We start from the raw sequence: 20,841 nt of genomic DNA on the forward strand, positions 1-20,841 counted from the left end.
ATCGTGCTGTTGTTCTGTAGCTTGTGTTTTAATAGGAGGCGTACCTCTAGGTCGTATTGTTGTTGTTGTTATAAGGGAAGAGGGATCGACGGCCTCTCCAATCCTCCGGAGGAAACTTGGCTCTGCAACGACGGTATCGTCGCAGGTTCGTAGCCGGCACCACGTACAGGTGTTCCTCGTCGCCGACCACTCCCCTTACGTGCTACTTAAGGTTAATAAAGGATGTAGAGCGATCCTAAGAGGGTAAGGTTAGCAGTAATATTACGGATAAGGTAATTAATAAGCTTACGTTATATAGTCTCGCCTTGTCCTAGCCCGTTAACTTATACTAGAGAATCGACTTAAATCTATCCTTATCGTCCGAGCTAGAATCCTTCTCTAGTCTAACTATAATAAGGTTAGTAGTAATGTTAGGGATAATATTAAGTAGAATAATATTCCCTACTTATTTCTGCTACGTATAGCGGAACCGGTAGTGTAGGGTTTTTCGCGTCCCTTAAGGTAGATAAGAACGCCTCCTTAGTGTACCTAATAATATTAGCGCTAACCTTATAGCTAATATTAGTCTCTTATATACTTCTACTTCTTCGGTATTAGACAGATTACCTAACCCTTCGGCACGATTATATACTAATATTTATCCTACCTAGAAGGTTAGCTATAAGCTTAGCGCTAAGGTTATAGATAATAGTATACTAGCTCGAAACTCTTACCTCTAAACTCTAATCTATTGTTATATGCCTTAACTATCTTCTTGTAGTATTTCTGCATAAGGTTAGCGATAACCTTATATATAATGTCCTATATGTCCTTACCTGTTCCGTTAAAGCTAAAGTTTAAGATAACGGTCTCTCTTTCGCTATCTTGTTTAGTATAGGAATTCGGATCGGTAAGGTAAGCGGTAAGGTAAGCGGTAAGGTAAGCGGTAAGGTAAGCGGTAAGGTTGCGGGTAAGGTCGCAGGTAAGGTAATAGGGTCCTTAAAACTCTCGATTCTTAATAATGCTATTAAGATATTAGCATTCCTATAAGGTTAATTATAATATTAGGGATAATATACCTATTAACTACTTGTAGGGGTAGGTAGTAAGGTAGATAGTAAGAAAGTAGAAGGAACGGTAGAAGAAGGTAAGAGCGAAATTCTAGTAGTCTTAGTATGCTATAGAATACGCACTAGTTTAATATATTCGTAGTAAATCCTAGCGCCTAACCTTATTAATAACCTTAAGGGATCGATTTTCTAGCTACCCCGCAGAGCTCGGCTTACAGTTCCGCTTTCGGCATGTAAGTTCCGCTTTTAGCATGTAAGCCGAAGTTTAGCGCTGTGAGCCGAGAGATTAGCGCTGTGAGGTCAGCAGGGCCCTGCTCGCACTCGTGGGATGTGAGTTGCTCCCCTGGCAGCGCATCGACCAGCAATCGCCCCCTCCCCACTCGATAGTTTCATGGATGCTGACATGTCATACAAGGTCACAGCTCCAGAAGACATCGATTCTTTCCTCGTCAGCCTCTCCATCCTCAATACCACCACGATGGGCCTTGATAGCAGAATCTTCGGCACCATCGACTTCAAGTCTCTGTGTGTTTATGCACTCGTCGGCATTGTGACATTCATTGTCCTTGCTCTCACAGGAAGACCGAAGCAATCCTCCAAGAAGCTGCCAGTACCAGCTCAAGGATGGCGCCCGTTCGTTGGAATGATTCGATTCTTCACCGATCGTCAAAGCTTCGTTCTCGACAACATTGCGGCTTCGCACACTGGCAACTTCCGGTTCAACATAGGCCGACACAACGTCGTATGTCTCGCTGGGATCGACGGCCGCAAAGCGTTCTTTGAGCATAAGAACTTGGATCCGGAAGCTGGGTTTGGTGCAACCCTTTTCTACTTCATGTGATCGCACGTGCTGATTTTTAGTTATGCCGTCCTATTCAACTCCGCGCCCCCTCAACCGGCAAAATACGTGGCCTCCCGGACAGGAGCAAAATCGTCCGAGTTCATGGGATGGTTCCTGCTCAAGATCGCCCGATTCGTGCACAAAGACTATCTCAATGAAGTGCTTCCCAAGCTCCTGGTAGATGGGCGCAATCAATTCGAGCGGCGGATATCTATCAAGGACGATGCCACATACGACACCATCGATCCGTTTGATCAAGTATACAAAATTGTCTACAAGTTGACTATTCGAACGCTGGGTCCTTCAGATATCGCTGACGACGAGAAATTGACCGAGCAAACACTGCGCCTTTTCGAGATGATTGCCAGCTCTGCTTCCGCGGCGAAGATTGTCTTCCCGTACCTTCCGACACCTGGGCACGTCAAGCGAATGTACGCCGGAGCCAGGCTCTACGCACTGTTTCGCAAGCTTGTCCGAGATCGCAAGAAGTCAGGGAAGCGTGGCTCGGATACCCTTCAACACTTCGTTGATGAAGGAGAAGATGAGCTGAAAGTGATGAAGGTAAGCAACAACACGAACTTATCAACTGCACTCGTCATTCACATACGCTGCCTACAGTTCGTATTCGGCGCCATTTTCGCTGGACAGGTGACTACTGGGGTCAGCGCCGCCTGGATCTTGGTGTATCTCGCCGTCAATCCCGTATGGTATCGAAAGATCCAAGACGAGGTGGATCAAGTTTTACAGAAATGGGACGGAGCAGGCTCGAGGCATAGCCCGTTCGAAGTCTTCGGGCAGATGAGAGCAGAAGATTGGGAAACCTCATTTCCCCTGTTAGAGCTTTGCCTCAAAGAGACAATTCGCTTCCAAGTCCCTACAGCCGCCATCAGACAAAATCTGGGCGATGTCGATCTCCCAATTGGCAACACGGGCGAGATTATACCCAAAGACTGGTTTGCGGTGCGTTCTGAAATGCCACTGGCCCTCCTCTGGTTTATCGATTGTACTGAGTGACTCTAGGTTTATCTTTTCGACGAAGCGCACTTCAATCCAAAGATATTTGCCGAGCCCGATAAGTGGGATCCTTCGAGGTTTCTGGAAGGACGTAAAGAGCATCTGAAGGAGCCTCATTGCTTCACAGCGTGGGGCTCTGGTCGACATCCTTGTGGTGAGTTCTCTCGAGTCCTTCTGAGCTTGACACGAACTGACATACTTTGCTAGTGGGAGCGAAGGTAGGCACATTTCTGGTGGACAATCTTGATAATCCGACTATTGATGACCCGCGATAGTTTGCAAAGCTGGAAGTGAAAGTTATTACGGCATGCTTCGTGGCGTTATACGACTATCATGCCGTAGGCGCGGATGGTCAGCGCATATCTCACCAACCTAAAGCAGCACGAGCGAACACTCTAAGCCCAAGACCGGTGGAAGAAGTCCGGCTTCGTTATCAAGCCCGCCGTGCTTCTCGAGATTGAGTGCAGACACTATGGTATGTGGGAATGCTGGTTTGCGAATTGCTCGGCTAGGTGTTGATGACAGGCGCTGGACCGGCTCCTCCAAGTACTTTGTTAGAACTGCTGAATTCTTGACTAGACTTAGGCGCCGACCATCGTCACGTCGACAAACCCAAGCTTGTACTCATCATCCTTGACAATAAGCTTTTCTTCCTCCTTCCTTCCCCTGAACTTCATCGACGTGGGAGGTATGGGAGCGCCCATGAGCCAACGCACGAGATTCCGAAGCCCCACATCGATCCGACCGAGTAAGTTTGGCGGCAACGGCACCTTCTCAACATGCCTTCGGATCTCTTCCAGCAGCTCCTCTGGTCCTGGTCGATCCTCAGGATCGTTGGCGACACATGCGAGCGCTAACATTTGGAGTATGTCCGAGTAAGGCGACTCGTCTGCGACGAAAGCAAGATCTTCTGCGTCAAGTGTGCCGGCGCCCATAGAGGCCAATACATTCCGCCCACAGCTCCAGATGTTGGACTTTGAGCTAAGTCGGATGCCGCCATCATCGTGGGTGCCCTCGGTATATTGCTCTGGAGGAGCGCCGTCGGGAGTTCCTGGTCGGCGGAGGTCTTGAGGATTGCGTGGATCACTGTTGTTCGTTCGTTCGGCGCTCCCAAAGTCTCCGACCTGCGGTGTAACGGGTTAGTGCTCGTAGAAAGGGGCATAGGGAAGTTCTTGTCCACTAACCTTGAAGGTTGGACAACTCGGCCATGTTTCGCTCACGTTGTCCGTCAAGAAGACATTTGGAGGTCTCAAATCTTGGTGAACAACCACCCATTCGGTATCCGGGTCTTGTGAGCCAGGCAAGTGGCCTTTCTCCATAGCGTATGCCGCGATGACAACGCTTTCGAACAGCGCCCAGACGACATATTCGGGCAAGACGCTGTTCAATTGATTAGCTGCGGTGGCTGAATGTGCCTCTTGGAAACTATACCCTCTAGCATTGTAATCCCTCATTGTGACATCGGTGGAGTATGTCTCCAACAGCCCGTGGAGTGTCCCAAAAGAGCAATACTCCATGTAGAGCCGGATCACCCGCTGTGTACGATACACCCTCGCATCCCAAAGTTCAACGATCTTGGATTCGTGTCGAGGAAGGTCGGAGAAGAGGCTTTGAATGAATGCCTCCTTGGCAACCCGGCCGGGCCTGCCGTGTTCGTCTGGTAGCCAGTATTTTGGCTTGTTCCACTGTGCAGCTGTAAACTGAGAATCTTTGGTGGCCATGCGCTGCGGTCTTGGTCAGAACTGGTCTCGACGTGAATATGGTCGTACTTACACCACGTATCGTGCCGTCGGGGTTGTATCGGACCCACAGAAACACAACCCCAGAAGTCCCGTCTCCTACTGCTCCCTTCATGATCCAGTTGCCGCGAAGATTGGTACTTTCAATCGTGCCTGGTAGTGCAGGCTGCTTCGTGGCGAGCTCAGCCTTCGTTGAATTTGTCTTTTTTGCTCCTACCTTTCTCTCCTTCAATAGTTCGTGGCCTCTGTCAGCGATCCACGGTCTCTCTTGGTTTCCTTGATTTGAGTCGAAGAGCGCGAGGGCTCGCTCGTAGTGCCACATCTCATTGGTGACGCTTCCAGCTGATCTCTGTTGAAACATCATGACTCTGATCCGACTCTCCCAAATATGTCGTAGTGCTCTCCGCCCAGCAGAAAACATCTCAAAAGTTTCGCCTTGTCGAAGTATCACTGGCAGTCTGGATATGGCAGGCGGCCTGCAGGGCGAAATGTCTTCGAAAAGTTCGGTCTGATATCCACCCCTCCGTAAGTAGCGATCCACGCTGATGTCGAGGGCTTCGTGGTGGACCGTATTGGTGATGTAAAAGTTGTTTTCCGCGGTAGTCAGGCCATCAAGCTTATCAAGGACAACAGCAGTAAGAACCGCCTCAGACACAGCAGTTGTATCGAAGCCCGGCGGAAAGATGAAGGTACCGTCATGATCGAATATCATCTCTGCGCGAGCCTTGGCGGAAGAGATTGCCCAGAGTGGTGGTAAGGTTGCTGCTCGGGAATCAAACGCAATCCAGTACCTAGCGACAAACTTCTCCCAGTCCCTGACAAGCTGGTCTCTTGTCCCGTCCATGTCCTCTCCTCTATCTGCATCGAACGGATGGCCCCAGCACTCGACATCTCCTTCCTCGCGAGATCGTCGCACGGAATATGATGCTAGCTGTTTCTTGGCCCAACCGACACGTTCCACATCTTGGTAGAATTGGGCTTCACGGACTTCAGCTTGCAACCGGGCTGCCATTTCTTTCTCCGTGCAAAAAGGATCGCTCTTGGCTTTCCACGTCATCTCCTCGCAAGAACGGATGATATAGTTCTGCAATGCTTTGGGAGCCTCTTCGTAGTCGTCGAAGTACTCGGCCGCGGTTGCGAGGGTTGATTCCAGTTTCGTGTTTCGCATCTCAGCATCGACTCCTTCAACCATCCGAGCAACATTCCTTCGACTAGCGGCGCTCGTAATGATCTTGCCGCTCCCATCAAGTGTTCTCTGTCTTTTCTGAAAGCTCACCAGGCGAGCGCGGAGGCCTTCTAGAAGATACAGTTTCGTCATGCGAGATTTGTGCAATGATTTTCTGCCCACTCGTCTCTGTGTAGACCTCTCAAGATTGCGATCCAGCGTTCGCACTCGATTCTCGGAATCCACGACCGATCTGATGTTTTTGACGTACTCGTCTTTCTCAGATTTCTTCTTTTTGAGGAGACTCCATTGAGCGCGTAAGCCTTGCGTCAAGCTCGGTCCGTCTCGAGCTCCGCGACCCTCAAGAATTTGGCGTTTCTCCCATCGAAAGAACGTCCGCCAGTCATCTCCAGGTTTCGCCATTTCTGCACTGATCCTAAGAATGTTTGGTCACAGTGCGAAAAGTCTCAGCTGCACGTTACATCTTGGTTGTGCTCTGAGGAGCCAACAAAGAAGTTGCATGATTGCCGGAAGGGGAAACTTGTTCGAGTACAAAGCAGTGTTCTTGGAGCGGAGACCACAATAAAGATGAACAAAGATGAAGGCACTCACAATGTTGAAGATTCCAGATCCGGCGATATGAAGCTACGTGAGTCTACTTCGACTTCTTGCCTGGACAGGACGATCTTGCTGCCTACATATTAGGCCTCTGGCTGGGTGATCATTCTTGATGGCATCGGAGCAGGGAATCAGCGAAATGATGTCTTGGGCAGCCTACTCGCTGTCGTTTTTGTGGCGGCCGGGCATCGTAAATGCATGCCGTTCGATCTGTCTTTCTCACTGCCATGAGAGCGGATGCTGCTTTGGCATTGTCTTCTTCCTGAGGATCGACGTCTGGTAGTCTTTCACATCAGCGTTACTATGCTCTGCTGAATTTGGCAGGCCTGATTCTGGCGTTGAGAAGCGGTGCTTGCGGTCTGACATCGGACATGCCTTTCCAAGCTGTCAAAGGACGGTGGATGGAAAGATGCGTTCAGACTGTCACGGGCGATATATTTCAGCATGAGCGCGCACTTGCTACGGTCAACGACAATGAACACTTGACACTACGGTCAACGACACAACTCAAACAACTTCAACTTCAACAACATGGACGATACACCGCGGGCGAAGAAGGTCGGGCGTCCTCCAAAGTACGACTGGAGCGACAAGAGGGACATTTGCTACAAGCTCTACGTCGAGGAGCAGAAGACCGCTGCAGACATTGCCCGCTACTTTGCGGACCACTTCAACGTCACCGAGAAGGACTTGCCATGGTATGGCCTCCTGTAGTGCTACTCGCGCTTGCAATAGCTGACAATTCAACAGTCGCAAAGGCTTCCTTCGACAATTCCAGCTATGGGGATTCGCTCCAAACAAGAAGAAGTTGACACCTGAAGAGCAGGATACGGTGCTGGCGCGCATCAAAGAGCTATGGCAGAACAATGTCAGCCAGAAAGACATCAAGCAAACGCTTGCGGAGGAGGGATGGGAGCTGAGGAACTATGACTTCAGCAAGTTATGGAAGCAGAATGGGTTGAGGCTGCGCAGTGACGCGGGATACAAGCCGAGCGGCGACAAGGAGAAGCAGGCACGCAAGAGGAAGAGGGGATCCGAAGGTTTCATGGCAGAGTTGGTAGGTGGAGCACACTGGCGGGAGTACCATGCTACGGTGTGCTAACACCTCACAGGAAGCCGCGGCTGGAGCGCAAGAAGGCAGACCCGACGGAGAGCCTTCCACGACTAATGAAGCGGACGAGCTCGCTCAGCCCATTGCGCCTGAAGATGCAGCTCACCAGATGCAACGCCTGTACGAACTACAGGTCGAAAGCGACCAGAAGTTGCAGTCAGGGAAGCGACGACGTCGCATTCGAGGCTGGGCACACCTTCCACCGGACGCTCCAGGTACAGAGCCACGCTACGCCTCCGAAACCAGCCTCGACGAATGCAAAGCATTCCTACATCTTTCGAATGAGATGTACCAGACCGTGCGCAAAGACTTCCAGATTGTTTGCGAGGACCGGGGCATCATCAAGAAGACGCTTTGCGAGGATGGCATCTGGGAAGGGTCCAAACAACGACTCATCCGCGAGAACATGCATCTCAGCGCAATGTTGCATCCACTTCAACCTGATCTGGACAAGAAAGCTAACGCTCTGGATTGCATCTGCGCTGATGTGACAAAGCGAATGCGTGTTCAGCAGAAGACGATCACCATAGCAGAGGCGAACAATATCCTTCGCATCAATCCTGCTGAGAGCAAAGCCATCCGTCGAACACTTTACGAGATATTTGCGTCAGTCGACTTCCAATCACGTCTAGTTTGCGGCGAGGAGTACTTTCAGGGTTTACGACAGCGGTGGATCAACGAAAACCAAAGACTCGCTCAGGCTCTGACTCCAACCTCAGAATACACTCCGGATCCTCGTGCGAATAAATGCGTAGACATCCTCTGCAGCGACACCATGAAGCGGTTCCGCGAAGACAAACTCAAGCGTGGCTTGCGCAAGATGGTTCAGCCGCCAGGCGGGAAATACGGACCAGGTCCTGGGCCTGCTTGGGCTGGAACCCCTCCTCGGACCAAGGTTGGCAAGGCGCAAAAGGCTCGTGAGGCGCAGGAGCAAGCTGTTCAGCAGGGCCAGCCGAACGAGTTAGGACGCTGGCCAATGCAACCAGGACAGCCTCAAGCGACACTTCCTGGACGCTATCCTACTCAAGTGCCGCAACAATTGCCGCCCAGCAATTACCCACAGCAGAACGACATGGACTTCGACATTGATCCTGCACTCGCTGTCCCTGGGCCTTTCATCCAACCATCTCCACCACAGCAAACAGCACCCCAGCCTGCTCAAGCAAGCACACCGGCTTACTTTCGCCTCGCGCCTGGCTCACAAGTCGTCGGCAATCATCCTCGGATGTGGCTTGGTAAACTGGCGGGTGCTACGATGGACTCTCTGCATGCAGCTGCGACCTCCAAGGCTGGCGCCGCGAAGGTAGTGAAAATCAGTGGCGTGGTCAAGAACGAGGATGGAACCGAGGACAGCTGGTTGATTGAGAACCAGGATGAATTGGAAGTGTACCTCGCCGAGGCAACAGAGAAGGCATCTTTCACCGTTGTGCTGGAGGGTGGATATGCGTAACGGGCGTGTATATTGGCCGAAAGTGTTCACAGCGGTCCTATCGGCGGACCTTTACGTTTTAGCATATTTTGCCCGCCGAACCTGCAAAGCCATTGAAATAGATGCCAATATCAAAGCCGTCTCGTCCCGACGACATGGGACCGGACCCACGAAGATCCACTCCGATCTTGCGGTGAGGCGAACGCGCCAGGATGCTGGTCTTGTTCGCGTGGCAGTACCCTCGCCTATATACCTGGGCTAGTCTGATCAAGGAGACTGGGGGTCTTGTTTAGCACGATATCACATCCCTGGGAATGAAATTTGCAATGTGGGTTTCCTTCCGTGAGATTGTGATCGATTGAGATCGGCGAGATGGGGCTTGCTTTCGATATGATCACACAGACAGAGCGATGACGCAGATGCCAGAACGAGAAAGGCTGGGTTCATGTGTCTTGATACGTCAATGCGTACGGCCGATGCTATGCTGTCAATCTCGTAGGTTCCGCTGGCATGCCGCCGACAGTTTGTACGCCAGCGCCATTCGCTCCATGGTGGACCCAGGATTTCGGGACACATCACAAACATAGGAGAGAAGTCGACCGGCAAGACTATGGATATCCATCTGGCCTGCGATCGTAGAGAGGCCAGTCGTTCATGGCGTGTAGTGGGTACAGGCTGCCAAACGGCTCGTGAGGTACGCTACGCACTCTGTGAGATGCGACCCGACTGGTCGGAGCAGTACTGCGCGGCCACCGCCTGTGGCGTTCTGTTGCCAGACACGAATGACGCTCACTCTCGTACGACTCTCGTCTGGGACGCCGCGCGGAAGCCACGGTGGTACACCGCTTGCCGGAAGAATGACCAGTCTCCTGAATCTTGACGGTGGCGGAGGTGGCGAGATCCCCTTCAATGGACGGCACTGGACAGCGGATCAGTGTTGTGCGTGCTCGATGGGATGTGCTGCTGTAAGTGCTATAAGAGGGTGGGTCTAATTCCAGGGACCGCTTCTTGCGATGTTGACCGTTTGAGTAGTTGAGCATGATCGAAACCATAAGAGAAATCGCCGTCCTCGCGACGACGAGAAACGGCTCGTCCATTTCACATTGACCGTCGGGTCTTCAGCGTCCAGACGTGCGTCCCGACTCGTCGGATCACACACCGTCTACCAGATTCACTTGAAAACGTGGCTCGAGCAAGGATCAAGCCTGTCGCCAACACTAGTTCGTGGTTTGGAGGTTTCTGATAGATGCGTCGAGGATTCCGACCCAGATTGCGGCGCTGTACTTCTCGTCGCGTATCCTAGAAGGGCAATCGCACTTTCCGGTACTCACCTGCAGGTCGACGGCATTGGGCGTGCGTGGGTGTGAAGTTGCCGGGAAGCCGGACGGGTTGGGCAGGTCGTGCAGGATCCAATACAAAAGGCGACCGCGAGGTATAGACCTCCATGCCGCTTCGGCTGTCCAGCACGCTTCTCCCCAAATACGCTCGACGGTATCAGCGATATCGAACGCAATCAAGTCGCCAGCCTCCGAGACATGCACGTCTACGTTTTGTATCGGCAGCTGGACTTTCCGGTTGCATCTTCCCAAGCCGCATCGAGAACGAATAGCCATTACTGTTGGCTGCTGAACAGCAGACAGCTCCAAACGATCAATGCGATCTCGTGTGAGGATGTGTCCCATCGCAGTGGCCGCGTGGCGAAAGAACGCCGGGAGTTTTGGGTCGACCGTTGGAGGCGAGCGGCTTTGGCGTTTCTGGAAACTTGTGTGTCGGGATTGCGTACCATGGACCGGCTCAAAACACATGGCTGGCCGTTCCTGAACGTGCGTGCTGCGTGCGGGCTTGGAACGGTGCCTTGCAGGGTTCGAGATGGTCTCGTTTCCGCGTAGAAGAAGCATCGATTGTACTTGGCGTGCGGTTGTGTAAGGCTTCTGTACAGTGTGCTGCGGATCAATTGCATCGGCGTACGTCCCGGTCTATTGGCGACAGCGAACAGGACACATGCGACGGCGCACCTGCGATCATGCGCCAACGGCCAGGTGCGATCTGCCTAGAGACACGCACGCCCGCATCTAGAATGTGATCCTTTCGTCAACAACCACGCATGCGGATAGGTGCTCCTGTAGAGATCCAGCATGAGTGGCTTTGTTTCATCCATTCGTGAGTAGATCATTCGTCAGTAGGTCACTCGTCAGTAGATCATTCGTCATGTGCATCAGTTTCATTCGTAGGATGATAAGTGAGGATGCTGTCTGCGCGATGATGCGTGTGGTCTCAGTTCCACTTGACCCGCTCGGAGAAAAGCCGGCCAAGTTCGAGTGGAAGAAAGGATGGCGGGCAATTTTGTCTCATATCCTCAGGCTCCGAAGTGCGCTCTGTCCGGGCCTGTGGGTGGCCGAGACAGGTGCATTCTTCACACGCAGCTGCACGTCTCGTATGCAATGCGTGGCTCACGATATATCCAGAGTAGTCAAACAATAGCTCGGACCGGTGTTGAGGTGCTTGGACGAGGAAAATTCCCGCGCCTCGACCGACACGCTGGGCCGCACCCCGACTGCTTGGGAGGGTGACAGGCAAGATGCATGTACCAGAAGTATAGCCGTACCCAAAAGCCGCCCACATCGGATCTTGGACCGTTGCGGTGGGAGGAGACACGAGTCAAGCCATCAAGCCAGGCGCCGCTGCTGTGGGCCAGATCTCAAACGTTGGGCTGGATGTTGGTGGAGCTATGGCGGGCGCGAAGGCAGTACTGTGGTAGAGCGGTGTGAGCAAATAGAGAGCATGCTCCGGACGACGGTGGTATCACTTGGAAGGGGTTGATCGCTTATTCGCAGGCACAGTCTGCCACGCCCCTCCTGCATAGAGTGCGAGCAGGGAGATGCGCGAGGCGAACGGAGAGGACCGCAGACAGTCATCACAGCACTCTGCGCATGAATGCAGAGCGGGTACGGAGTACTGGCGCGAGGCGACAGGGCTCCTGGTCATCTTCGTCGGCGTCGCACGCTCTCTCTCTCTTCCTCTCGTTCGGCAGATGACACAGCTCCGGCGACCTGCTCCATCGGCATGCGTCGGTCTGGCCATGTTGGTACGACTACGGCTGCTGCTGCTGCTGCTGCTTACTGATGTTGTGCAACCTCGCGAGGGAATGGAACCGCTGGTCTGCGAGGTCGCACTGCAGGCGTAATGCACAAGCGTATACGATGGGTGCATATCCATCAGCTCAGCAAACTTCCGAGAACATTCTCAATGCAACGCATGAAGCTGGCCAAGGTTGACGCATGACACTTCGCCGGTGTATATTGCAGCTTCGGGCCCAGAGTAGTGAGGGCTGCAATGCATAGACAGGCGGCAAGTGAATGGACGAGAATGCTCCGTTCGCTACTGCACCTGCTGCCCAGAATGGTTCGTATCTTTGCTTGCGTGCTCTAGCTCGATGCACCGACTTGCCTCGTCCTCCCGACAGACTGGTAAGATGCATTAGGGCATGCAGGCCCCTGTCATGCAACGTTCAGGGTAGATCAGCTGGCTGTGAGGAGACCGAACGGACGGCTCGCAGAGAATGCATGATCTCGTCTTTCGGAGAGCAAGTGGGTGCGGGAGTGTATGTATAGACTTGTAGGGTGGTATAAGATGACCATTACTGTGGCATCGGCGTTCTTTCGAGGCTGTCCTCCAAGACCAGCACTGCATCCTCCCGATGCATTCTCGATACACACGGCATTCCACACATCGATCCAACGCGGCGGCGGTGGAGCGAGCAGAGACAGGTCGGATCCAGTGCAGTGGTACCTCCTCTCCAGTGGAGTGTGTTCCCACCCGACTAGACTGAAAACTCCTCTGAAGGCTCTGATCGGTTCGGGCGGGACAGTGATGCGTCGGCCGTGAACCTTGTTGTGCTCCGCAGCCCACTCCTCTGGCGCCCATGTCTCGTCCTTGTCTTGTGCGTCGCTGGACTAGCCCGCTCTGGACCCCAGCAGTAGTAAGAAGTAGCAGGTAGTCCGCCCGTTGAAATATCAGAAGGGTCCCCGCTCGCCGCTGGCCGAAGTGCTAGTTTGCACCGCGTTGTACAAGAGTTCCGTCCCTGTACGTTTCGTCGTCGACCATTGTTCAAGTGATCGTTCTTCTTTCGATCTCGGCACAGACCGTACCGTGGACCGTTGGGTGGCGTGTTTTTGCTTTCAGGTGCCTTCCAATCCCATCGGCGTCAACATCACCTTCCATTTCTCGCCGCCACTCCCCGATCCGCCGAACGAAAACCTTCCGCCATTATTGTCGGGCCTTGCTACTTGCTACATGACTGCGATATTCTCTCAACCTCCACGGACCTTTCCAAAACACCCACGAATGTTCGCGTTGCACGCAACGCCTGCTCCCATTTCTTCTGGCCAACCCTCCCGATCCTCCCATGCAGCGGATGCGGCGACCATGTCAAGGTATATTTTCGTTGAACAGTCGTGGAGAGGGTCAACAATTGACTGTCATTGCTAGAGTGCCGATTGCAGCTCTGTTAAGACAAGAAACTGCTTCCAGCGCTTCAACTGCCGTCGAACATTTCTCCGATCAGGGAAGGACGTATTATCGCATCCAAAATGACATGTACATTTTTCCCTCGGACGATGTACGACTCGACAGTATCTCCACTCGAAAACATGCTCCGATGCTGACTCCTTGTTTCCAGATCGAGTTTGAGCGATTGGATGTCATTCATTCTCTGATATACCAGGTTGCACTAAACAATCAGCTTCACGTTGCCGTCCTCCGAACAAATCCTCGGCGAATTCTCGACATCGGCTATGGAACTGGATTCTGGATGCTCGACATGGAAACGAAATATCCCGGAGCTGAGATCACTGGGATTGACATGGAGGAGCCTCCCGCTGGAGTCAAGTCCAACGGTCGCCTGAACTTCCGATCATCGGTCGACTTCACTGCCCCAAGATGGCCGGTAGAAGATTCCTCTGTCGATCTCGTACACATGGCTCAGCTGCTCGGTTGCGTGCCGAATTGGTCGGATCACTACACCAAGGCTTACAGGTGAGCGCTAACTCTATGACCGAGTCCGCATGAAGCCATACTAACCACATTGCAGATCATTACGACCCGGCACGGGTCAAATCGAGCACGTCGAAATCGACTGGACGCCTCGGTCTTACGCCTCGGGTTTCCCGCACAACGCAACGGATCTCTGGAACTGGTGGGGTTGGATGCTGCAAGCCTCCGAGCGCGCTGGAAAACCTCTAGCCTACCGCGACGACACCGAGTCCCTTCTCGAGGGCGCGGGCTTTGTCGACGTCAGTCACAAACGAGTCCGCGTGCCTCTCTGCGGCAGCGACCGTCGTGACCGGCAGGAAAAACAGCTCGCGCACGGCTATCAAATGACGATGGGCTACACGGGATCGCAGTCTTTCACGGGCATGAGCATGGCGCTGTTCACGCGCTATCTCAACATGTCGCCGCGAGATGTTGAGCAGATCTGTGCTAGGGCGCTGCAGGTGGTGCAGCAGGGTGAGCTGCCGCTGTATATCAATCTGTAAGTGTGACGAGTACCTCTAGCCGATCGGCTGGATGTAGCTGCTGTGGATCGTCGGGACCTCGCGTAGATGTGGTTGTTGCTGACGTGGAGACCGCAGACATGTGTGGACTGCAAGAAGACCAATGAGCTGAGACGTGACGGATGTCACTCGACCTTTTCCGACCTCCCCGAGCGAATGACCGAAGCGAGAGACCGACTCCGAAACGAGTGGCGCCAATTTGGCCTCGCATTGATATTAACAGCGACCGCGATACCCAGGAGCGTATTTGTTAAAAGATGAGCGCTCGTGCGATGTGCCTGCTGTATTCATCAAGATATCGCCAGCTGCATTGATTCAAGCTACGATCGTGCGAATGACATCCATCGAAGGCCGCAAGGCGCATGATACGAATCAGAAAAGCAGAAACGGCGTGGAGGATGGGTGAATGTGCAGGCCATGAAGAGCGACGGGAAGCCTAGTGGCTCTTTTGCTTGTGTGCTTGCTTTTTCTCGGCACTCTCAGCGATGGCGTTCAGGAGTATCGACGACGAATATATTCCCCAAGTTTGCTTGCCAATGTGGCATGGGTTTTGGATCTCCGAATTTATGAAGCGTGGGAAGGCTGGAGAGCCACAGGCGGACGTCAGAGAGACTGCATCTGGCTGAAGATGGTCAAATGTGCTTGGGGGGGTCGGGGTCAGTAGCGCTTCAGACGGCCTTGTGCAGAATGTGCCGAATTTTATCAGAGGCTGTTCAGCTGCTGCCAATGAGCCGTGAAATGGTGCTTCTGTGAGCCATGAGGACAAACGTCACTCCATCTGGGCTTGAGAGAGCAGTGGCAGAGCAAGACCATACACAACCTGCATGTCTTCACGTTTCTGACAGTGTACACGCTGCACCATTAGATGGTCCTACCATTCCGCAACCTCACCCGGTGCTGGCTTCTGTACGCGCACAATCTTGTCGCAGTTCAACAAACACAACGGGTCGAATGCCAATTTCATCTGCAGAACGTCAGTCACAAAATTGTCTTCAATCAGGGAGAACAGCGAATCAAACTCACCTTCCTCATCAAATCCACCGCCGGCGTTCCAATCTCATGCGGCAAATAGTCCCTCTTCACCAATCCCACGCCATGCTCACCCGTCGCTGTGCCTTCCATCTCAATCGCGCGCTTGACCATCTTATGCACGACCTGATCCGCAATCTCGTGTTCCGTCTTCTCATTGTATAGGATGATCGCGTGGAAGTTGCCATCGCCAACATGTCCCACAATCGCACCGATCAGACCAGACTTGTCGAGATCCTCTTTCGTCTCCTCGATGATGTCCGGAAGGCGTGAGATGGGCACCGCGACATCGGTCGTCCACACCCGGTCGCCAGGGTTCTTCTTCTGCGCCATTACGCTCCATAGTGCTTCTTTGCGCGCGGACCAGAGCTCTTGTTGCTCGTCTTGGTTGCGGGCGAATTCGAAAGACTTGCTACCGGATTGCTTAGCAAGACCTTGAACGATGTTGATGTGCTCCTTGACGCTGGATGGTGTGCCAGCGAATTTGAAGAAGAGTGTAGGGACTTCCTTCCAGGAGCGAGAAGTGTTACCGGACTCGTTGATGCAGCGCATTTGGACATCGTCGAGGATCTCGATAGCGGCAATGGGTACGCCTGCGCCGACGACTTTGAACACACATTCAGCGGCCGTGCGGATAGTCGGGAAGGTACAGACGGCGACGTTTGTGGTTTGAGGTTTCGGAGTGACTTTCAGAGTGGCTTCGGTGACTAGGCCGAGAGTACCTTCGGAGCCAATGAACATTCGTGTGAGGTCGTAGCCAGCACTGGACTTCCGCGGTCGTTGTTTGGTCTTAATGATCGTTCCGTCGGCCATCACGACCGTGAGAGACAGCACCCAATCCTTCATCGTGCCGTAGCGGTATGCGTTCGTGCCGGAGCATCCAGTCCCGACCATGCCTCCGATCATAGCTCCTGGACCTGGGTCGGGAGGAAAGAAAAGGCCATGCTCAGCCAGCTCTTCATTCAGCATCTCCCAACCCAACGCTGGCTGTACCACAACGTCCAAATCCTCCTTGTGTAGACTCAGTATCTTATCCATCCGACTGAAGTCAATGCATATCCCACCTCTCGTCGCCGCAAAATGTCCCTCCAGCGACGTCCCTCCACTGTATCCCGTGACCGGTATCCTCCTCCGATGGCACACCTTCATCACCTCCGATACCTCCTCCGTAGTCCCAGGCCTGACAATCGCAAAAGGCACGTCTCCATCTAATTCTCTGTGTGAGCTCCACTCGCTCCCAGCATGTGACTTCAAATCATGCTCCTGCGTCGAAATGTTCTCTTCCCCTACGATTGCCTTGAAATCACTCCACGCAGCCTGCAATGTCACCGGCGCAACATCATGTCTAGGCGGTACGACCTGCGACAAAGGCAGAGTCGAAGCAGGCGAAGGTTCCGGCGGTGCACTCTGTCCTAGAAACCATCCTCCACCTACACCGACGGCCAATACCACGGGGAAGATCCAAGGATTGCCGCCGCGGGATCGTTTCTGTGCTTCTCGACCGGCTGCGAATCGGGCTTGTTCTTCTCGTTCGCGTTGGACGCGCTCGTGTGTGGCTTGGTACAATTGGCCTTTGAACGACTCTCGCTCTTCTCTGCGGTTCTCTGTGGCGTAGCTGCGAAAGCTGACCAGCCGGTTGGACTTGGTCGTTGCGGAGGTTCGAGATTGAAGGGCGGAGTCGAGCAGTCGGCGGCGGGCCAGTCGCGTTGAGATGGCCATCGTGAGGGTTCAGAGATGACAGCAGGCGGCGATGGCGAGAAGCAAATGCTATAGGTCCTGTAATTGGAGGTGCGCCATGTCACTTGTATTCGTGTATTCCGCGGCAATGCTCGAAGCTCTTCAAAAGCGGAGATGGACCTTGCGGCAGAGCGGGCGGATCGTACGTCGGAGTACCTGTATTCTAATAGCATATTCTACTCGATTATCTGCACACACTCTAGAGACATTCTGCTAGCTTGCCTTTCATTTGCAAGAGGTTCTTCTGACTTGAAGGTGCTTGATGATAGACTGCAGCAGTACGTTCTTCATCCGTTTCTTGTATATGCAAGAGCTATATGCACATGTACCCACCACGAACCATCCAACATCATCATCAACATGCCACAATGAACAGCCAGACCGCAGCGCGTACGCTGGGCTAAAGCATAAAACAAACCCCAAGATCCAATGCCCAAACATGTTCAAGCTCTACCCTCCTTAGTCGCCAAGAACGCCTTCGTAACATCAATGCTTCCCTCCTACATGCTACTCCCACCGCTCTCGTTGCTGTTGTGCATTGGCATACCCGGCGGGTTCCCCATTGATGTCAGACCCATCTGGCTGCCAAGTGGCGTCGATGCATGCATACTCATGCTGCCACCACCTGGACTGCTCGTATTTCCATCATCGACACCCGAGCGTTTCTTCTCCTTTTTCGCCCATCGTAGACCACAGGCATTGCAAAGCGTCTTGGGTCCTTTGGGCCCTTTCCGCCATTCCGGCGAGTCGAGAGTCCCGCAGTCGGCGCAGACGTATTCGTCGGCGACTTTGAGCTTTTTCTTTTCCTTCTTCGCGCCTTCCCGATCGCGATCTAATAGGATGGCGATGCCTGCGTCGCCACGAATGAGAGCCGGAGATGTGTCTCCTGTGCTGATTCCGTGGCTGCGTTCTCCATCTCGGTAGCGAAGACCTGTCAGCAGCTCAATGCTTTCCAGATGGGTATTGTTGGCTTCGTATCGTGACATCTTGTCGGCGATGCTGTCTGGTCTTTGCGCCTGAAGAGCACTGTCCAAGTTCTGCCGCGTCAACGCAGTATTTGATATCGTAGGCTTTGCCGGGGGAGGCATGCCTTGATAGTTTGGTGTCGGAGCAGCAGTAACTTGCGCCTCGGACGTTGCGTCGCCAGGTGCTTTGGAGGTGCGCGACTCTGATTGTGTCACACCAGTCTGTGAGCCCTGCTCTCGAAGCAGCTTGTCCTGTTCTGCGTTCTCTTCCAGCTCTTCGCGCTTGAGCTCTTCAATGCGCTTCATGAGCCGCTCGTTCTCAATCTTGTGCTCGAGGAATGAATCCAGTAGCGCAGCATTTCTCGTGGGATATGGTCGCGCCATCATAAAGAAGCCTCTGCATAGACCAGCAACCGCCAGCGATTTGCCCGCCGGTGTTTGGCCATAGCTTTGTGACCCCGGAGGCTCGGGGGATATATGTGGGTGTCCATCGCATTCAAATATCATAAATGTTCCATCATCTTTCTTGAATCGGTAGAAGAATCGCAAGCCGTTTCCACTGGCAATGCTCTCGTTGAACTCGCGCATGAAGATGCCACTGTCATCCGGATGCACATACTCGCCTATGAATTTCCCAATGAGTGTATGCGGATCATGGCCGGTGATGACTTTGCACGAAGGCGAGACATATAGAATGCGCCCGTCGGGTGTGAGAATGTGTAGAAAGTCCTTCAGCTCTTCGATGATCCTTTGCGACCAGTTGCGACGCTTCGTGAACTCGGTCAGGGTACTGCTGTTGGAGGGCGTGGACATTCCAAAACCTGTCGGTAGCGGACCTGCGCCAGCTCCCGTCAGGCTTGTCTCCTGCTGTTGGTGTAGCTGCTGCTGCTGTGCTTGCGGATGCGCCGAGAGTGTCGGAGCGTTCGAGATGCTATGTCCATTGCTTGTGTGCTGTGGTGTAATACCTCCGCCAAAGGTCTGGTCGGCGCCTCCGGTCAGATCGATATCGAGGTCCATCGGCAATGATATGTCCATATTGAAGTCCCCATTACCGTCGCCATAGGCCGCAGGGCCCATGGTGGAGAGGCCATGAGTTTGATACGACATCCGGCGCCAGAGGCCCACGGCTCTCGATTGATCTATCGGTGGGGCAGCTCACTGCAGATGATCGCGCAGGGGGCAGATGTGCAGGAGGACCGATCGAGGCGGCTCCCTTCTCCACAGGAATGGTTCTGGTAGTGCATCAAGTCTTGGAAATGACGGTCGAATATTCCAGAATTCAAAATGGAGATGTGTACGACCGCCACGTGCAGTAGCAAGCCGATACAAGTTGCGAGTGTCGTTGTATGTTTCGGAAGACGGTGTCTCTGCACACCAATGGTAGGCGCTGTCCCTTAGGGTCCCCGGCGCATACAAGGTAGGTACCTTAAGGTCAGGCAATTCACTTATTCGCGTGCTGACGGTGCCTGTACCTTACTATTGCAGGGATTTAATGGCGGGGCAAGATCTTGCTTCAGATGTACGATTGAACAACCAGATCTCTCCTCTAGAGCTACCTTATGCTTCATGCAGGCCGTGATGGAAAGGTTCAGCACAGTTGCGACTAGGCCCCTCCAGAGCACGTGGAATGCACTGGAGCACCTGTGCACTGTCGCTTGTCATCGACCGAGATGCCGAAATGGAGTTGTTTTCCGCTTATTTATACGAACTCTAGGATGTTGTGGATCATCAGACTGACTATTAGTGAAGTGTACATAACTAGTGCTAAGGCATTTCTACATACAGATAGCTAAAGTAAGAATCTTACACTTAAGATTCTCTCTATATAATAATATATACCTGCTAATTAGAGGTCTTCTTCTACTTAGCTTAAGTCTAATTATAATAGGTTATAAGCCCGGCGTAACTACTATATACTTAAGGAAGAATTGTCTATTCTAAGCGCAGCTACTAGAACCTTACTATATACTATTTAGACAGTTAACTAGCAAGCCGAGAAAGAGCTAGTTATAATAATAGCCGTAATATAAGCTAATAAGTTTAAGACTACGAAGAAGAATAAAGTTCTAAGAAAGGGAAGTAACTTCTTAGACTAGTTAAGGATACTTAAAGCAGCCCTTATAGACAAGGAGGTATTAGGCTATATCTTTTATAATATTCCTTAGTGCCCTGCCTAACTAAAGCTAGGAATTAAAGTTAAATATCCTTTTCTACTAACTAAGGAGAGTACTACTTTATCCTCCTAGGCTCTAACTCCTTTCTAAAAAGAAGGAAGGGATACTCTAATAATAGAACCTATTTTAACTAATAGACTAAGATTAACTCCTCTTTAAGTTTAGTATAAGTATAACCTAATTATATACAGGATTATTAGCAAAAGGATTAACTAATCTCTAAGGCCTAACTTTAGGGATATAGAGAAGATAGCTAAGGAACTATATAATACTATTATAGCTACTTATAGGCCTGTTATAATTATAAATATTTATAATAGCCTAAGGATTCTTAGAATTAGTAATATTAAGATCTAAGGAATAAATACTTAGAAGTACTATAAGGACTTTTAGAAGTAGTATTATAAGTATATCTCTA

At 52.2% G+C, this 20,841-nt stretch overlaps 6 protein-coding genes across 6 annotated transcripts; 3 read left to right on the forward strand and 3 right to left on the reverse strand.

Moving 5' to 3' along the window:
• Positions 1-1,526: 1,526 nt before the first annotated feature.
• Positions 1,527-3,365, forward strand: CYP-9 (putative P450 monooxygenase; the record flags this gene model as incomplete). The annotated part of the gene is made up of 6 exons (XM_003855945.1): positions 1,527-1,859; positions 1,911-2,451; positions 2,509-2,850; positions 2,911-3,058; positions 3,112-3,122; positions 3,180-3,365. Coding segments are annotated over 6 exons (1,561 nt in total), but the record flags the coding sequence as incomplete, so codon positions are not given.
• Positions 3,366-4,043: 678 nt separating this feature from the next.
• Positions 4,044-6,231, reverse strand: MYCGRDRAFT_88879 (uncharacterized protein; the record flags this gene model as incomplete). Its single annotated transcript, XM_003857614.1, has 3 exons — positions 4,044-4,628; positions 4,678-4,809; positions 4,861-6,231. 3 exons carry the CDS (start codon positions 6,229-6,231, stop codon positions 4,044-4,046), a joined length of 2,088 nt encoding a protein of 695 aa, XP_003857662.1.
• A 716-nt stretch (positions 6,232-6,947) lies between these two features.
• On the forward strand, positions 6,948-7,931 carry MYCGRDRAFT_52181 (uncharacterized protein; the record flags this gene model as incomplete). Its single annotated transcript, XM_003855946.1, has 3 exons — positions 6,948-7,124; positions 7,177-7,483; positions 7,539-7,931. Coding segments are annotated over 3 exons (867 nt in total), but the record flags the coding sequence as incomplete, so codon positions are not given.
• Positions 7,932-13,244: 5,313 nt separating this feature from the next.
• On the forward strand, positions 13,245-14,500 carry MYCGRDRAFT_65233 (uncharacterized protein; the record flags this gene model as incomplete). The annotated part of the gene is made up of 4 exons (XM_003855947.1): positions 13,245-13,399; positions 13,455-13,584; positions 13,645-14,000; positions 14,056-14,500. The coding sequence occupies 4 exons, from the start codon at positions 13,260-13,262 to the stop codon at positions 14,498-14,500; spliced, it is 1,071 nt and encodes a 356-aa protein (XP_003855995.1).
• An 889-nt stretch (positions 14,501-15,389) lies between these two features.
• On the reverse strand, positions 15,390-17,313 carry MYCGRDRAFT_65235 (uncharacterized protein; the record flags this gene model as incomplete). Its single annotated transcript, XM_003857613.1, has 2 exons — positions 15,390-15,482; positions 15,542-17,313. 2 exons carry the CDS (start codon positions 17,264-17,266, stop codon positions 15,390-15,392), a joined length of 1,818 nt encoding a protein of 605 aa, XP_003857661.1.
• Positions 17,314-17,784: 471 nt separating this feature from the next.
• Positions 17,785-19,266, reverse strand: MYCGRDRAFT_32587 (uncharacterized protein; the record flags this gene model as incomplete). Its single annotated transcript, XM_003857612.1, has 1 exon — positions 17,785-19,266. The coding sequence occupies one exon, from the start codon at positions 19,264-19,266 to the stop codon at positions 17,785-17,787; it is 1,482 nt and encodes a 493-aa protein (XP_003857660.1).
• Positions 19,267-20,841: the final 1,575 nt, after the last annotated feature.

Source organism: Zymoseptoria tritici, chromosome 1, assembly GCF_000219625.1.
Source record: "Zymoseptoria tritici IPO323 chromosome 1, whole genome shotgun sequence".
Classification (NCBI taxonomy): domain Eukaryota; kingdom Fungi; phylum Ascomycota; class Dothideomycetes; order Mycosphaerellales; family Mycosphaerellaceae; genus Zymoseptoria; species Zymoseptoria tritici.